This window comes from Pseudophryne corroboree, chromosome 4 (assembly GCF_028390025.1).
Source record: "Pseudophryne corroboree isolate aPseCor3 chromosome 4, aPseCor3.hap2, whole genome shotgun sequence".
In the NCBI taxonomy this organism is placed as follows: domain Eukaryota; kingdom Metazoa; phylum Chordata; class Amphibia; order Anura; family Myobatrachidae; genus Pseudophryne; species Pseudophryne corroboree.
In genome coordinates, this window is record NC_086447.1 from 611678584 (window position 1) to 611696141 (window position 17558).

The window sequence follows — 17558 nt, forward strand, 5'->3', positions numbered from 1 at the left end:
GTGGTATTTTAAGCCCACTCAGATGAAATCTGAGGCATTAAGAAAAGCATTACTCTGTCACTTGCTGTTTTAAAAATTGTTTGTGAATAAACAATATTGCACTATGAAGCGCTCCTCTAATTCTTCTTTCTAGACAAATCATCCCGTGGGATCCCGGGTTTTTAAGAGGCAGCTGCAGCCTGAATTTAGGAGACTTAGGGGTATATGCAATAGCGGGCGAATCGGCAAAAATGGCGAATTCCGGGCCGTTTTCGCCTCCAAAAATCAATTCGCCTATGCAGTGCAGTCATTTTTCGCAAAAAAACGGCCCGTCAAAATTCGCCTTTTCTCAATTCGCCTTTTTCCGAATTCGCCTTTTCTGCAATGGTACAGATGCTGCAATTCGCCTCCAGCATATTCAATTCAAGTTTGGAAATTCGCCTGCAGTGCTTTTAGACAGCAAATTCGCGATTTTCCATCCGCCACACTTTGGAGGGTGAAAACAAATAAAAAAATTTTAAACATGTTTTTTTTTGTGTTTTTTTTGGGGGGAATAGCAGATCTATTTATATTAGAAGGGATTAGGTTTTTTTTTTTTTTTTTGGGGAGGCACAAATATTATTTATATATTTTTTAAAATATTTTTTTTTTTTTTTTTAATTGCTGGAACGGTAAAATCAGGAAAAAAAATGGCGTGGGGTCCCCCCTCCAAAGCATAACCAGCCTCGGGCTCATTGAGCTGGTCCTGGTTCTAAAAATGCGGGGGAAAAAATGACAGGGGATCCCCCGTATTTTTAAAACCAGCACCGGGCTCTGCGCCTGATGCTGGTGCCAAAAATACGGGGGACAAAACGAGTAGGGGTCCCCCGTATTTATAACACCAGCATCGGGCTCCACTAGCTGGACAGATAATGCCACAGCCGGGGGTCACTTTTATATAGTGCCCTGCGGCCGTGGCATCAAATATCCAACTAGTCACCCCTGGCCGGGGTACCCTGGGGGAGTGGGGACCCCTTCAATCAAGGGGTCCCCCCCCCCAGCCACCCAAGGGCCAGGGGTGAAGCCCGAGGCTGTCCCCCCCCATCCAATGGGCTGCGGATGGGAGGGCTGATAGCCTTTGTGTAAAAAAAAAAGATATTGTTTTTTCCATTAGTACTACAAGTCCCAGCAAGCCTCCCCCGCAAGCTGGTACTTGGAGAACCACAAGTACCAGCATGCGGGAGAAAAACGGGCCCGCTGGTACCTGTAGTACTACTGGAAAAAAAATACCCAAATAAAAACAGGACACAGACACCGTCGACAGTAAAACTTTATTACACACTGCCGACACACACATACTTACCTATGTTCACACGCCGACATCGGTCCTCTTCTCCATGTAGAATCCCAGGGTACCTGAAAAGCAAAGTTCAATATACTCACCTTAACCAGGTTCCAGAGATAAATCCACGTACTTGGCAAAAAAATAAAACGCATTTACCCGCTCCATAACGGACTGAAAGGTGTCCCATGCTGACACATGGGACACCTTTCCACGATTAAGATCTGTCAGTGACAGTTGTCACTGACAGGTCTCTAAGCCAATCAGGGAAGCGCAACTTGCGCTCACCTGATTGGCTGCTCGCTGTGACAGCCATCGCACAGCTCCCTCCATTACTTTCAATGGTGGGAACTTAGCGGCTAGCGGTGAGGTCACCCGCCGGTCAGCGGCTGACCGGCGGGTGACCCCACCGCTAGCCGCTAAGTTCCCACCATTGAAAGTAATGGAGCGGCTTTGCGAGGCGCTGTCAGAGTACAGACGGCGTCCAGCCAATCAGGTGAGCGCCACGGCAATAGCGCTTCCTGATTGGCTGAAGGGGCATCAGTGACAAGAGTCACGTGATGTCCCGGCATTCGGGAGAAAGGAGTGTAATGTGAAAACATTACACTCCTTTCTAGTCCGGTATGGCTCGCTGATCGTTTTTTTTTTTTTTACAAAGTACGTGGATTTACCTCTGGACCTGGACCTCTGGACGGACGCTGGAAGGTGAGTATAATTTTTTGACAGGTACCCTCGGATCGTCGGAGATCGTTGCAGTCGGCGTGTGAACATAGGTAAGTATGTGTGTGTCGGCAGTGTGTAATAAAGTTTTACTGTCGACGGTGTCTGTGTCCTGTTTTTAGTTGGGTATTTTTTTTCCAGTAGTACTACAGGTACCAGCGGGCCCGTTTTTCTCCCGCATGCTGGTACTTGTGGTTCTCCAAGTACCAGCTTGCGGGGGAGGCTTGCTGGGACTTGTAGTACTAATGGAAAAAACAATATCTTTTTTTTTTACACAAAGGCTATCAGCCCTCCCATCCGCAGCCCATTGGATGGGGGGGGACAGCCTCGGGCTTCACCCCTGGCCCTTGGGTGGCTGGGGGGGGGGGGGCCCCTTGATTGAAGGGGTCCCCACTCCCCCAGGGTACCCCGGCCAGGGGTGACTAGTTGGATATTTGATGCCACGGCCGCAGGGCACTATATAAAAGTGACCCCCGGCTGTGGCATTATCTGTCCAGCTAGTGGAGCCCGATGCTGGTGTTAAAAATACGGGGGACCCCTACTCGTTTTGTCCCCCGTATTTTTGGCACCAGCATCAGGCGTAGAGCCCGGTGCTGGTTTTAAAAATACGGGGGATCCCCTGTCAATTTTTTCCCCGTATTTTTAGAACCAGGACCAGCTCAATGAGCCCGAGGCTGGTTATGCTTTGGAGGGGGGACCCCACGCCATTTTTTTCCCTGATTTTACCGTTCCAGCCATTGGGCAGGAAGGCGAATTCAGTACGCCCACTGCTCGCCGATTGGCCGGAATCCGCCTGCGGGAGGGGCGAATCAGTTTTACATTGAATATAGTGAAACCAGGGTCCCGGCGACAGGGCTGCGGCTGGCGATAGCGGGCGAATCATACAGAGGCGGATCTAATGCCGCGATTCGCCCGCTATTGCATATACCCCTTAGTGTGGATATATCCAGTGGAGGATTTTCTCAGAACTTTGATAACTGCAGATCACAGTGAAGCACACCTGCACACTCTTTCCCCATATATATATATATATATATAAAAACAAAAATATACCCTTATCTTGTGCTATAGTAATGCTGCTCTTCTAACTCAATCCTCCCGTTAGTGAGGATTAAATACAAATACCACCTCCAACATGAATTTAAGGGCGCTATAAAGCACTTTCCAAGTAGAATGCAGTGCAGGCAGAGACACAGGAGCATCAGGTTTCATGAGCTACCGATGGAGCTTTGCGCTACCATAGGAGAGATGGGAAGGTGGAGTTAGCTGCAAGTGACACAAGAATCTCATCTTCTTCACCTCCCCACCTGTATGTCTGGGTTCTGTGCAACCCAGACATCCAGGTGGGGAGGTGGACAAGCCAATATGGCTTGTTATATAATATATAATGACCATTACTACTAATGGTCATTATATACTATATAACAAGCCATAATGTCTAGGTGGCGGTTATATGATTCTTTGAAACACTATGTGGTGTTTTATATGTATGTCCTTTTTCTCCATTTTAATTATTGTAATGTATATTGTTACCAGCTGCACAGACCATCCCTCTGAAAAAGTCCTTTTAGGACGAAACGCGTCAGGGTTGAGGAGAGAAAGAGACCCTTCATAATTCAAACTGACACAATTGGCATGATTTGTGTATTGAAAGGGTGTATCTCTGTATCTGCATAGCAAGAAGTGATTTTCAAACTTTTAATAAATTATTGTTACAAGATAACTGGTCATTTATAAAAACTGCTGGTTTTCTACTTGGAAAGTGATTTATAGCACCCTCTAACTCATTTTGGAGGTGATTTTATATATATATATATATATATATATATATATATATATATATATACATACAGATCCCTGCACTCTCACACAACTCTGCCAACAACTGGGGTGCCAATCAGAGTCCGACCCACATAGGGGTGGGACCCATAGTACAGTACAAGGTTATCCACCTAGTGGAACAGAAAGCACTCTCCAGACTTTATCTCAATTAATCAGCAAAAAGGTGTTTAATGTAAAGGTAATCTCACAGTTCCAATGTAATATCCAATTCCGAAGTTTCGGTCCACACCAGGACCTTTGTCAAGGAGCTACAGCATGGTCACAGCAGACATCATCACAGCATGGTCAGCATAATTGGGAACTGTTGTTACAGAGATACTGCCTCACCGGCCCCCATTAAATATCCAGCTATTGGGCGTCAGTCCCGCCTCTCCACTTCCTGGGAGTGAGGTGGAACGCATTGTTGGACCGCAAGCATCATTTCCTGGTTCACAGGAGGTGTGCTGCGTCCGTGTATGCGATCTGGACATCGGGCGCGCCGTTGAACGCAAACCGGAAGTCCGTGCTGGAACGCACGCGTCACTTCCGGGGTTTGCGCAAGCATGTTGATTCTAAGTGTCCACAGTAGCGGTTAACCGCTTCAGGTCACAGTAGTAATGCATATTGGTAAGAGGTGGTGGAATGGCCAATGATTATATTAATGGGCAATTGTGGAGTCAGCGGTATTAGGGGGGGAAATGCACACCGCAGATCATGAGTCATCAGGGCTATAATAAACAACACCTCCTTACATTAAATAATCAGATTACATGGCTGTAGGTAGATATCTGACTGGTAATGATAGGCTTAGTGCCCACCACAAACCAGTTTATAACCTGCCCCCGCCAAGTTAGATAGTAGCTGTCACAATCCTGACTGTAGGTTTATATTTGGTGACTTACCCCTGCCATCTGTCCTGGATCCTGTGTCTTTTCACTCACGGAGTTAAACAGCTTGTCAGCACTATGAGTATTCCTGAGTTCTCTGCCTGAGAGGTAATCAGCTCCACCTGTGGTGATCTCCTGTGTGAGGCTGAATTCAGTAATCTAAAAGCAAGCATCCTGTGTTTTGCAGAAGTCCAGGCTTCAGTGTTCTCTTGGCCTGCTAGGCCTCATTCTACATCACAGCCTTGGCTAGAGTAGTCACATGTCAGTGACATCACCTAATCCTGCCCACCAATCATCAAGGACCAGGAAGTATAAATCAGGAGGCTGAGTTGCAATCTGGGCCAGTTCCTTGTGTCACATACAGCCTTGTGTGGGTCTTAAGCTGAGCTCCCTAAAGGTAACCTTTGTACCTAAGTTCCTGTGGAAACTCTGCTCCCTTGTTACCGTTTGGTTTACTTGTGTGTTGCCATTTGATTTCACCATTTCCCTGAGTCTCAATGTAAAGGTACAGCTGCAATGTTTCGTCTTAAAGGCACAGTACTGAATTCCGTGTTCTCTCCTGAAAACCACAGCTGTCGTGTTTCAGTTTTACTGCTGTTGTAGTTGGGATCTCCAGGGCTCAGTACCTCGTGCCTCAGCATCTCCGGGCCTCAGCATCTCCGTGCCTCAGCATCTCCGTGCCTCAGCACCTCCGTGCTTCCAGCATCTTCGTGCCTCAGTACCTCCGTGCCTCAGCACCTCCGTGCTTCCAGCACCTCAGTATCTCCGTGCTTCCAGCATCTCCGTGCCTCAGTACCTCCGTGCTTCCAGCACCCCCGTGCCTCAGTACCTCCGTGCCTCAGTACCTCCGTGCCTCAGTACCTCCGTGCTTCCAGCACCTCAGCATCTCCGTGACTCAGCATTTCCGTGCCTCAGCACCTCCGTGCTTCCAGCATCTCCGTGCCTTTGTACCTCCGTGCTTCCAGCACCCCCGTGCCTCAGTACCTCCGTGCCTCAGTACCTCCGTGCCTCAGTACCTCCGTGCTTCCAGCACCTCAGCATCTCCGTGACCACGCACCTCAGTGCCTCCACGTACCTCAGTGCCTCCACGCACCTCAGTGCCTCCAAGCACCTCAGTGCCTCCAAGCACCTTAGTGTCCGCAAGCACCTCAGTGTCCGCAAGCACCTCAGTGTCCGCAAGCACCTCAGTGTCCGCAAGCACCTCAGTGTCTCCAAGCACCCCGTGCCCTTTAGCACAATTATACCTGGTATTCTTCACTGATTCATCAGTGCCTTTCCAGTTCTGTCTTTCAGGAGACCTTCAGCATGCCTCCTGTCTGCCGACCTAATCCTGCATGAGGAGAACCTAGATTCGGCCATCTCTGCTGCGGTTCCTCTTCCCAGTCACCGGAGGAAACCCAGAGTCCACAGCATTTCCAAACCAGGTCAGTGGTAGTATTCACATAATCCTCCAGTCGCCCGCACAGACTTCACTACACCGGGTTCACAAAAACCTCAGTCACGACAGTAGGAACTGGCCACATGGACCCGGCCGAAAGTGTTAGTCTGACGCATGACCTCCTAAGCAATATTGCAGGACGCTTGGAAGGTCTGGAGTCGACTCAGCATCGATTGGCACAGTGTCTGCAGCGGAATTCGTCCTCCAGAGATTCTATGACCTTCTGCTCTAAGACTCCTGACCAACTGCAGATTTTCTACCAGATGTTACTACAGTTACAAGAACTTTTGTCTAGTATTCTCTCTGTGATGCCTGATCTCCTCAGGAATACTACCAACGTTGTTGATCCTGTTTTGTCCCATCCAGTTAATAGAGTCTCTTCCTCTGCGCAAGGGAAAGTTTTTCATCAGAGCTATCCACGGCCCAAGCTCTCTGAAGCTGAACGTCAGCGGCGTAAGGAGCTACATCTCTGTCTTTACTGTGGAAATTCTGGTCATTTTGTTAAAGACTGCATTCTTCGCAAGCCAGGTAATAGTGACAAATCTCAGTATCATAGTGCTCATGTCTACAAGTCATCCACAGTATCCGATTCTTCTGCTGCTGACGGGGGTATCAAGAAGGCTACTCTTCTGAGAGAGACTCAAATTTATGACTGGGGTCCGGTGGTTAAAAGACCTTATCCCAAGTTGGGTGTCCAGAGAAGAATGTTCAAGCCATTTACAGTCACAGAGGAGTCCGTGTCCACAGACCCAGGAGGGGCGTTTTCAGAGCGTCCAGCCCCAGGAGGGGCGTCTTCAGAGCATCCAGCCCCAGGAGGGGCGTCTTCAGAGCGTCCAGCCCCAGGAGGGGCGTCTTCAGAGCGTCCAGCCCCAGAGAGTCTTCAGAGTGCTGCCCAGCCAGTGAGTCTACAGAGTGCTGCCCAGCCAGTGAGTCTACAGAGTGCTGCCCAGCCAGTGAGTCTACAGAGTGCTGCCCAGCCAGTGAGTCTACAGAGTGCTGCCCAGCCAGAGATTCTACAGAGTGCTGCCCAGCCAGAGATTCTACAGAGTGCTGCCCAGCCAGAGATTCTACAGAGTGCTGCCCAGCCAGAGATTCTACAGAGTGCTGCCCAGCCAGAGATTCTACAGAGTGCTGCCCAGCCCCGTGAAGAGGGGGCTCTTGCCTCAGCCCAGCCCCGTGAAGAGGGGGCTCTTGCCTCAGCCCAGCCCCGTGAAGTGGGGGCTCTTGCCTCAGCCCAGCCCCGTGAAGTGGGGGCTCTTGCCTCAGCCCAGCCCTGTGAAGAAAGGGCTCAGCCCGTCCCGGTTCCAGCCGGTCCAGCAATACTCCAGGCCCAGCCTGGTCAGTCCGTCCCGGTTCCAGCCGGTCCAGCAATACTCCAGGCTCCGCCTGGTCAGTCCGTCCCGGTTCCAGCCGGTCCAGCAATACTCCAGGTTCTGCCTGGTCAGTCCGTCCCGGTTCCAGCCGGTCCAGCAATACTCCAGGCCCAGCCTGGTCAGTCCGTCCCGGTTCCAGCCGGTCCAGCAATACTCCAGGCTCCGCCTGGTCAGTCCGTCCCGGTTCCAGCCGGTCCAGCAATACTCCAGGCTCCGCCTGGTCAGTCCGTCCCGGTTCCAGCCGGTCCAGCAATACTCCAGGACCAGCCTGGTCCGTCTCCTTTGGCTCCAGCCAATCCAAGTATCCTCGGATCCAATCCAGTCCTACTCGTCCAGCCAAAGCTTTCTTCAGTTTCATCCTCTAAGCGTTCATCTGATGGTTTTCCACCTATTTACTTTGATGGAGATTTATTGCAATATGCCGCTCTGGTTGAACAATTTCTCTCTCGGATGGAGTCTGATCCTTTAGGTGCAATAACTCCTTCCAACGTTACTCGATATCTGTTCCTGGCATTCAGAGGAAGAGCTTTGGAGTGGGCCAACATGCTCTTTGAGAGTAATGATCCTGTGTTCCATGACTTACAGACTTTTAGTAACGCTGTAGTTAAAGAATTTAGTCCTAAACCTTTGGAACCTTCTACAGTTTATTCCTCAGTCCTTTCGGATGAAGGAAATTCCAGTCTTGTCTATGATGGATGGTCTACCTGTTCTGAAGATGAAGATCAGGAAGACTTCTAAAGAATCCAGCTTAAGTTTTGTTCTGGACCCTCTGGTTTCCACTTTTTAGAAGCTTTGTGTACAAGTTATTCATCAAGTTCCTCTAAGATTCAAGATGGGTGTCCGGAGTCCACCCTTGAAGAGGGGGATACTGTCACAATCCTGACTGTAGGTTTATATTTGGTGACTTACCCCTGCCATCTGTCCTGGATCCTGTGTCTTTTCACTCACGGAGTTAAACAGCTTGTCAGCACTATGAGTATTCCTGAGTTCTCTGCCTGAGAGGTAATCAGCTCCACCTGTGGTGATCTCCTGTGTGAGGCTGAATTCAGTAATCTAAAAGCAAGCATCCTGTGTTTTGCAGAAGTCCAGGCTTCAGTGTTCTCTTGGCCTGCTAGGCCTCATTCTACATCACAGCCTTGGCTAGAGTAGTCACATGTCAGTGACATCACCTAATCCTGCCCACCAATCATCAAGGACCAGGAAGTATAAATCAGGAGGCTGAGTTGCAATCTGGGCCAGTTCCTTGTGTCACATACAGCCTTGTGTGGGTCTTAAGCTGAGCTCCCTAAAGGTAACCTTTGTACCTAAGTTCCTGTGGAAACTCTGCTCCCTTGTTACCGTTTGGTTTACTTGTGTGTTGCCATTTGATTTCACCATTTCCCTGAGTCTCAATGTAAAGGTACAGCTGCAATGTTTCGTCTTAAAGGCACAGTACTGAATTCCGTGTTCTCTCCTGAAAACCACAGCTGTCGTGTTTCAGTTTTACTGCTGTTGTAGTTGGGATCTCCAGGGCTCAGTACCTCGTGCCTCAGCATCTCCGGGCCTCAGCATCTCCGTGCCTCAGCATCTCCGTGCCTCAGCACCTCCGTGCTTCCAGCATCTTCGTGCCTCAGTACCTCCGTGCCTCAGCACCTCCGTGCTTCCAGCACCTCAGTATCTCCGTGCTTCCAGCATCTCCGTGCCTCAGTACCTCCGTGCTTCCAGCACCCCCGTGCCTCAGTACCTCCGTGCCTCAGTACCTCCGTGCCTCAGTACCTCCGTGCTTCCAGCACCTCAGCATCTCCGTGACTCAGCATTTCCGTGCCTCAGCACCTCCGTGCTTCCAGCATCTCCGTGCCTTTGTACCTCCGTGCTTCCAGCACCCCCGTGCCTCAGTACCCCCGTGCCTCAGTACCTCCGTGCCTCAGTACCTCCGTGCCTCAGTACCTCCGTGCTTCCAGCACCTCAGCATCTCCGTGACCACGCACCTCAGTGCCTCCACGTACCTCAGTGCCTCCACGCACCTCAGTGCCTCCAAGCACCTTAGTGTCCCCAAGCACCTTAGTGTCCGCAAGCACCTTAGTGTCCGCAAGCACCTCAGTGTCCGCAAGCACCTCAGTGTCCGCAAGCACCTCAGTGTCTCCAAGCACCCCGTGCCCTTTAGCACAATTATACCTGGTATTCTTCACTGATTCATCAGTGCCTTTCCAGTTCTGTCTTTCAGGAGACCTTCAGCATGCCTCCTGTCTGCCGACCTAATCCTGCATGAGGAGAACCTAGATTCGGCCATCTCTGCTGCGGTTCCTCTTCCCAGTCACCGGAGGAAACCCAGAGTCCACAGCATTTCCAAACCAGGTCAGTGGTAGTATTCACATAATCCTCCAGTCGCCCGCACAGACTTCACTACACCGGGTTCACAAAAACCTCAGTCACGACAGTAGCCAGACATTATTGGTGTGACCAATTAAATATATTAGATATAAAAAGGTTTTGTTCACTGCTGGGTATAATAGAGGCCGGTGAAGTCACTACATTAGTACTGTACTACAAATCATAATGACATATACTATAAATAAGAATATAATTGTGGAGCAACACCAAAAAATGGGGTACATGAAGATACATAATTAATCCTACTGCCAGTGCGGTGTTATCATCACACCCATGTGACAAAACAAGTTCTTATACTTATATTCATACAATTATAAACACAACCCTGAGTGTAATCATAACTGCAAATGTAATCATAGATAGATTATCCCAGTGGGAACCATAAGTCTATTTTAGGAAATTAGACAAAGGATTGTTCTCATTCATTCCTTTTGGAGATATCGTGTCCAATTTGTGTATCCACAAGCTTTCTCGTTTTCTGAGCAGGAGAGCACGGTCGCCGCCTCTTTGTAACGGGGGTATCCAGTCTATCAGTTTTGACCTGAGATCAGAAACTTGATTTCTTAGAGTCAGAAAGTGTCTGGCCACTGGCAAGGTCGCTGTACCCGTGTTAATCGCCTGGTGTATTGACGTTCTATGGTTCGCCATCCTGTCACGGAACCGTCTAGTCGTCATTCCCACATAATATAGTCCGCACGGGCATGTGAGGATGTAAATCAAATGGTCCATATTACAATGTAGTCTATATTTGATAGGTATCGCTTGTCCCGAATGGGGATGTGGAAATGTTGGACCTGTTAACATACCCCTGCATGTAGTACACCCGGTGCATTTAAAGCAACCGGGTCTTTTCTCATGTAACCATGTAGTGTTTGTGGGTGGTTCCTGTCCAGCCATAGGTCTTAACAATAGCTGTTTTAAATTGGCCGCCCTACGATAAGCCATAATGGGGGGTGGTGTCCTTTTCAGTTTGAGATGGTCATCAGAGGTTAGAATAGTCCAATTCTTGCGGACGGCTCCTCGGATCCTGTTTGACAGATGATCATACGTGGTCATGAAGACCATACGGTCTGGTGCAGATGTCACCTCCGTCGGAGTTGCGGATGAGTCAAATTTCCTCCTGGCCTTCTTCAAGCATTGCATCACCGTTTTCTTATCATATCCTCGCTCAAGGAAGCGTGATGTCATCTCAGATATTTGTGTTTCCATGGTATCCCGTTTGGTATTATTACGCATCACTCTCAGCAGGTGGGTGCTGACTGGTTGCAAGTAGCAGAGTGTTGCGGTCCGTCGGTTTTCTGTAAAGACTTGTGTTGATGCGACCCTCTTCCAGTGTGATGGTAATGTCCAGAAAGTTGATACTGACGGGATCTACCTGATGGGTGAATCTTACTGGGCTATCTAGTCCGTTCAGCAAGCTGACCATGTCGTTGAATGAGTCTACTGACCCTTTCCACAGCAGGAAAATGTCATCAATAAACCTTCTGTAAAACAGGATCTGTGATCCAAATCTCGGGAAGATCTGTCGTTGTTCATATTCAGCCATATAGATATTGGCGTATGCTGGCGCCAAATTCGAACCCATCGCAGTCCCTTCCCGTTGTAGGTAATATTTTCCTTGATAGAGGAAGTGATTGTGTTTAAGGACTGCAGTGGCCATTTCCAGGAGAAATTCAATTGACGGTCCAGCTGGTGGGTATTGTTGCCAGGCATTTGCTAATGCTTGTAGACCTTGATCATGTGGGATGATAGTGTACAGGGAACAAACATCCATGGTGGCCAACAGTGTGTTCTCAAGTTCGTATGGGAAAGTCATCAGTTTCTGCAAAAAGTCGGACGTGTCTCGCACATAGCTATCTCCCTGTTGTACTATGGGTTGTAGGAACGTATCGACATAGATGGCAAGCGGTTGTAGCAGAGATTTTCTAGCAGAGATGATTGGCCTACCAGGTGGATGTGATAGAGTTTTATGGATTTTGGGAAGGGTATAGGTTATGGGGCAAACGGGATGCTCAACAGTGAGAAATTCCAGTGTGTTCTTGTCAATCTGTTGTGTTTTGTACCCCGTCTCTTATAAGCGATCAATTTCCAATTTGATCTCAGGTATGGGATTGTGTTGCACGCTAGTGTAGGTAGCCTCATCATCCAACTGCCTCATTATTTCGCTATTGTAGTCAGCCCAGTCCTGTACTACCACTGCGCCCCCCTTGTCTGCAGGCCTAACCACAAGGCTAGTGTCCCGCTTAAGTGAAGCCAGGGCTTTGCGTTCTGCAGTGGGCAGATTATGAAAGCGCTTAGTGGGAGACTGTGCATGGACATCGTGTTCCAAAAGGCGGGTAAATGTTTTAAGGCTAGGGTTGGAGGAGGCTGGGTCGAACGTGGAGGGTTTCCGAAATTTTGTGCTTTCTTTGTTAATTTCTGTGGTAAAGTGCTCACGTAACCTGAGCTTCCTACCGAACTTATATATGTCAACCACGGTATCAAACCGTCGGTGGGGGGCTGTTGGTACAAACGAGAGGCCCCTCGAGAGGAGACGTATAGTTGCCTCATCAAGTGCCTTGCTTGATAGGTTAAAGACTAAGTCCTTGGTTTGTCCCTGCACCTGCGCCATGTGTCTGCCCTTCCTTGGGTGCGGTCTCCATGGTTTGCCACTGGAGGAAGGTTGGGGGTTGGGGTATGGTCTAAAAAAGACCTTGGCGTTGGTCGACTATCAGACAAATCAGTGTCAGAGGCGGAAGATCCCGTCTCATTAGTGTATAGTTGTCTCCGTCCTTGGCGTCGGGCTCTATAGGGCCTTTGTGTTCTACTTGGTCTGGAGTCACCGATCAACCATCTATAGACGGTGTGATTTTGATAATCTGTTGTGACCGTTGTGAGTTTACTGCGTTTAAACGCAGTGATCTCTTTCTTATAGGAATCTATTTGTGTCTGTAATTTTTCGAATAGATTGTTGGTTTTATCTTTCTTGATGGTGCCCAGATGTGCACTGCTGAAGGTATCTATTTGGGTCTTAACTTTGTTTAGTTCTCTACCCACCTCCTCCACAACCAGAAGCATAAGGTCAAGGGACCACTTGTTAAGGACCCCACACCAGCGACTGCAGAAGGTGGGGTTGTCCCTGTCTAGTGTCGGGATATTGTTAACCCTAAATCCCCGTGGGATGTGCTTTTTCCGATTGTATTCGGACAGGAATTGCCCATGTAAGGTGAGGTCTACCTCCCTTCGTTTAAGTCTAAGGAGTTGGTGGTATAGATCTGTAGGTGTTTCTGCAGGCAAAGTGTCAAAATCTAGCTGGTCAAACAAGACCTTATCCGCATCATCGTCCGTGAGGGATATTATACCGTGTTCAGCTTGTGCAAGCAGGTTATCATCAAGGAAGCCCAACTGGCTTTGCGCCATGCCAAATTAGGAATTTCCACAGCCAACGTTTATAACCATAAAGAGATACTTACTGTACCTAGTATTCCACGTGGTCACCCTACAGTGTACTGACCAGGCCCAGCACTGATTAGCTTCCAAGTTCGGATGGTTTCGGGCTTGCCAAGTGCGGTATCACAGGTAAAGAAAAGAGGCGGCACTCAGGAGACTTGTGAAAAAATCAATGCAGTGTAATCAATACGGCTAACGTTTCGGGGACCACCTCCCCATCTTCAGGACAAGTGTATAGTGTCAAACAAACAAATTTATACCAGTAAACTTACCCCCCTCCGGTTTCCCCGCCAGCGTAATTCACGGCCGCGTCTCACGCTCTCTCAGCCCGGCGTCCACAGCGCATCACATGATGCAATCACATGATGCGGAAGTGACGTCACACATGCGGGGGTTATCAGGATTAATCATACAATGTTTACAGTGCATCAGATCCTCTTGGGACATTATTATATTAAAAATAAATATTGTAGTGAACTAAAAACATTACAGTGACTGTGCAAATATACAATTTAGACGATCCCTGATAGACAGGGAACTACATACGTGCAAAATGATGACAGCTCAAGCCTGTTAACCCCTGCACCTTACGAACCAATACCCACTACAAAACAATGTTATAAAATCGTTGTTTTTCAATTAGATGGAGCTAAAAACAGTACCCAGGCATTATTAAACTATTAGTTTAAACTAATATACTGTACAACATTGTTTTAAATTTAATATACACAAGCCATACATCCCAACATGAACCATTCAAGGAGGGACAGAATGCTCTCTAGTTGGACTTCATTCTTAAGTTATGATTGCAATCATCTGTGTTAAAACCCCATTTTTATCAATTAAATAGTTCAACACATGTGACATCAATCATATATTAAGAGAGAAGTCCAGATAGAGAGCATTTAGTTCCTCCTGGAATGGGTCATGTTGGGAGGTATGCACATAATCTATTGCATCTAATATACACCCCCAGCCACACTTCCCCCCCGGGCGCACCTGTCTTATGTGCCCCGTACACCCCAAAGGCTTAATCTAACAAACTCTGCATCTCTGCTCATGGTGGCTGGGCTGAACCCATCCATCTCCTATGTGTGTTGCTGTGCGTCCTCCCATCATGATAATGCAATTGTTGTGTCATCTATTGAGCCATGACTGTGACTGAGTCAGAGACATGCTGGAAAGCAAACCCCCCCCCCCCAACTCCAAATCAGGGCCAGTCTGAGCCTTGGCATGGCTGGTGGCCTACCATATGTTTGCAAATGTATGCACTAAGATCTCTGTATTTTCTATTATTCTGTATAATTGTAACTCCGCTTTGCTGGCCTGTTTGCAGTGTGCTGTGAGGATTCAGTTTTTTTTTTTTGGGGGGGTCCAACATACTAGCAATAATAATAATACACAATGCAAATTGTATTGGGTGCAGGATTAGAGGGATAAGGACACAGTACTGGATGCAGGGTTAGGAGGGTAAGCATATAGTAGGGGGTTAGGGTATAGTAAAAAGTGTAGGGTTAGGGGTAAGGACACAGTAGTGGGAGTAGTGGGTGCAGGGTCAACTCTATAGGAGACCCATTATGTTTTACCTACAATATAGAGTTTCAAATGTTTTTAGATTAGATTTTATGATAGTATAAAACTTGAGTATAGTCTGTTTCCGGGTAGTCTTATTATATCACACGTTTTAGTAATGCAGAAACATAAAAACTCAAAAAGCAATTCAAAAGATGAATGTACAAACCTACACAGCATCCGGAGATAGTTTTGCCTTTGGCGTGAACGTAGTGTCTTGTTCAGCCATTGTTCATATCTAAACCGTGAGGTGGAAACAATATTTTCAGAAACTAGAAGAAACTGTGTGCTGATTTTCCGCAGAATGCTGACTGCTTCCAAGACCCATCGATGACAATATAGGTTTGAAATTCTTTTGTTGCACAGATCTTTCATAGAGACAAACCATCTGTTAAAGTAAATTAACGTTTATTTGAGTTAATACTGAGCATTTTGTTTTTGGAGAACTGAAAGGTAATTTTCAGTTGATGAGTTAGTACTTAAATAAGAAGGCAATCACGAGACCGTCTGTCAGGATTCTGACGGTCACAATGCCGACGCAGGAACCCCGACAGGCAGTGAAATGCCGCCACCGGCATACCGGCACCAGAGGCTTTTCTCACTTTATGGGTGTCCATAGAGGGAGAATATAACCTGTGGCAAGCACAGCAAGCTACCATGCCCGCAGGGTGGTGAGCGTAGCGAGCCTGCAAGAGGCTTTCTAGATTTCACCTTGCTGTCGGCATACTGGTGGCCGACATCCCACAGCCTGGATCCTGGACGCCAGTAACACGTATTAATTCCCTTAAATACATAGATTCCCCTATGCACATGACATGCATATTTGATTGTAATAAAGAAAATATTGAACAATCATAAAATGTCACACACAAAGTCTGAATAAGGAAATCTGTGATACAGTGTTTGCCAAATGTAGTCTTCAAAGTACCCCAACAGTCCTGGTTTTAAGGATAACCATGCTTCAGAAAAGGTGACTTAAGCAGTAGCTCAGTAATTTTTATACACCTATATGTGCTCAGTCATAGCCTTATAAACAGGATTGTTAGGGAGCTTTGAGGACCAATTCTGGGAAATACAGCTATAAGGCAAATAATTTAACTGATTAACTAGAGCAACAATTATTCCTGATAATCACTGTGCAATATAAATGGTTAATTGCACATGTGGAGACTTGCATTAACTAGTTTGTGTATATGAGTTCCTTTGGTCTGGCCTCAAATCATCAGCAATACAGTTTTGCAAAGAGAGCAAAACCATAGCCATCATGGTGAGTTCTGCAGGAACACAACATTTTGCAGTCTCCTGGGTGGAGTTGGAAGTGGTGTGTGATTAGATGGACGACGGAAAAACAATATTTTTTAAGACACAGATATTTGGGGGACAGGGTGGTATCTACAGAGGTGTTCCTCTCCCTGCCAGAGTACTTGGATTTTCACATAATATTGCATCTCTTTCCTACATTTACAATGTAATCGATTTTTGCAACTTCCAGTTACACCTCTATGGGAAAGTGCATTTCTAGGTGTATAATGCAACAATAATTTTAAAACACACAAAGGTGGTACACGTAATAAAGACAGGCCTGATGAGTCCTCCCTCCCATTAGTAATCTATGACAGTATTTTATAAGAAAAGGGAAAAAGTTCAAATTAATGAAGGGGACGACTCTAAGGCAGTTAGTTTTATTTGAAATATACGTTATGGTAAGAACTTACCGTTGATAACGTGATTTCTCTTATGTCCACAGGACAGCAAAAATGGCACCAACACAGTCACAAGCTTTCTGGCCTCCCAGAATGCATTGGGGCCTCCACTATATAGTCCCGCCCACTGACTCAGTCAGATCAGTTCTTTCCACAGCGATTTTAGGCAGGAACATTAGGTAGAGACCTGTACAGGCGATAAGAACACACATGCACACCCTTCCATACAAGAAGGAAGAGGTTTGGTGATCGTCTAGATCCTCAAATCAGATCCGTCAGGGTGGGATCCCTGTGGATACCTGTGGACATAAGAGAAATCACGTTATCAACGGTAAGTTCTTACCATAACGTATATTTCTCTGGCTGGGTCCACAGGATTATAAACAGGATAACATTGGGATTCCCAAAGCCATTTTAGTGGTGGGGACGCTCCTGATTGCACAGGAGGACCTTTCGCCCAAAGTCTGCGTCATGAGAGGCAAAAGTATCCAAGGCATAATGTCTAATGAACGTGTTTATGGAAGACCATGTGGCTGCCCTAAATATCTGTTCTGCTGAAGCACCCTGTTGTGCTGCCCAAGAAGGACCTACCTTAAGTGTAGAGTGTGCAGAGACATTAGCCGGGATAGGGAGATCTGCATGAGAATAAGCTTCTGATATTACCATTCGGAGCCATCTCGCCAGCGTCTGTTTACTAGCAGGCCATCCTCTTCTATGGAATCTGTAGAGGATAAAGAGAGAATCTGTTTTTCTGATGGCACTAGTACGATCTATGTAAATCCTTAAAGCTCAGACCACGTCCAGCGACGCTTCTCCCGCAGATAGTCCCGATACCTGAAAGGCTGGGACTACAATCTCTTCATTCAGGTTAAACTTTGATACCACCTTTGGAAGATAGCTAGATCTCGTTCTGAGAACTGCTCTGTCTGGAAAAAAACTTAGGAA

The 17558-nt window shown here is 47.3% G+C and overlaps 1 protein-coding gene across 3 annotated transcripts in view; it reads right to left on the reverse strand.

The window, feature by feature from the left end:
• The window catches only part of ERMARD (ER membrane associated RNA degradation), a 433930-nt gene that overhangs the window by 18365 nt on the left and 398007 nt on the right, over positions 1 to 17558 (reverse strand). For all 3 annotated transcript variants that reach the window (XR_010176102.1, XM_063917638.1, XM_063917637.1), the window contains one exon: positions 15080 to 15298. Coding sequence is in view for 2 of the 3 variants with exons in the window: in XM_063917638.1 (XP_063773708.1) it covers positions 15080 to 15298 (219 nt within the window). In the remaining variant the exon portion in view is untranslated. The remainder of the gene's footprint in view (positions 1 to 15079; positions 15299 to 17558) is intronic.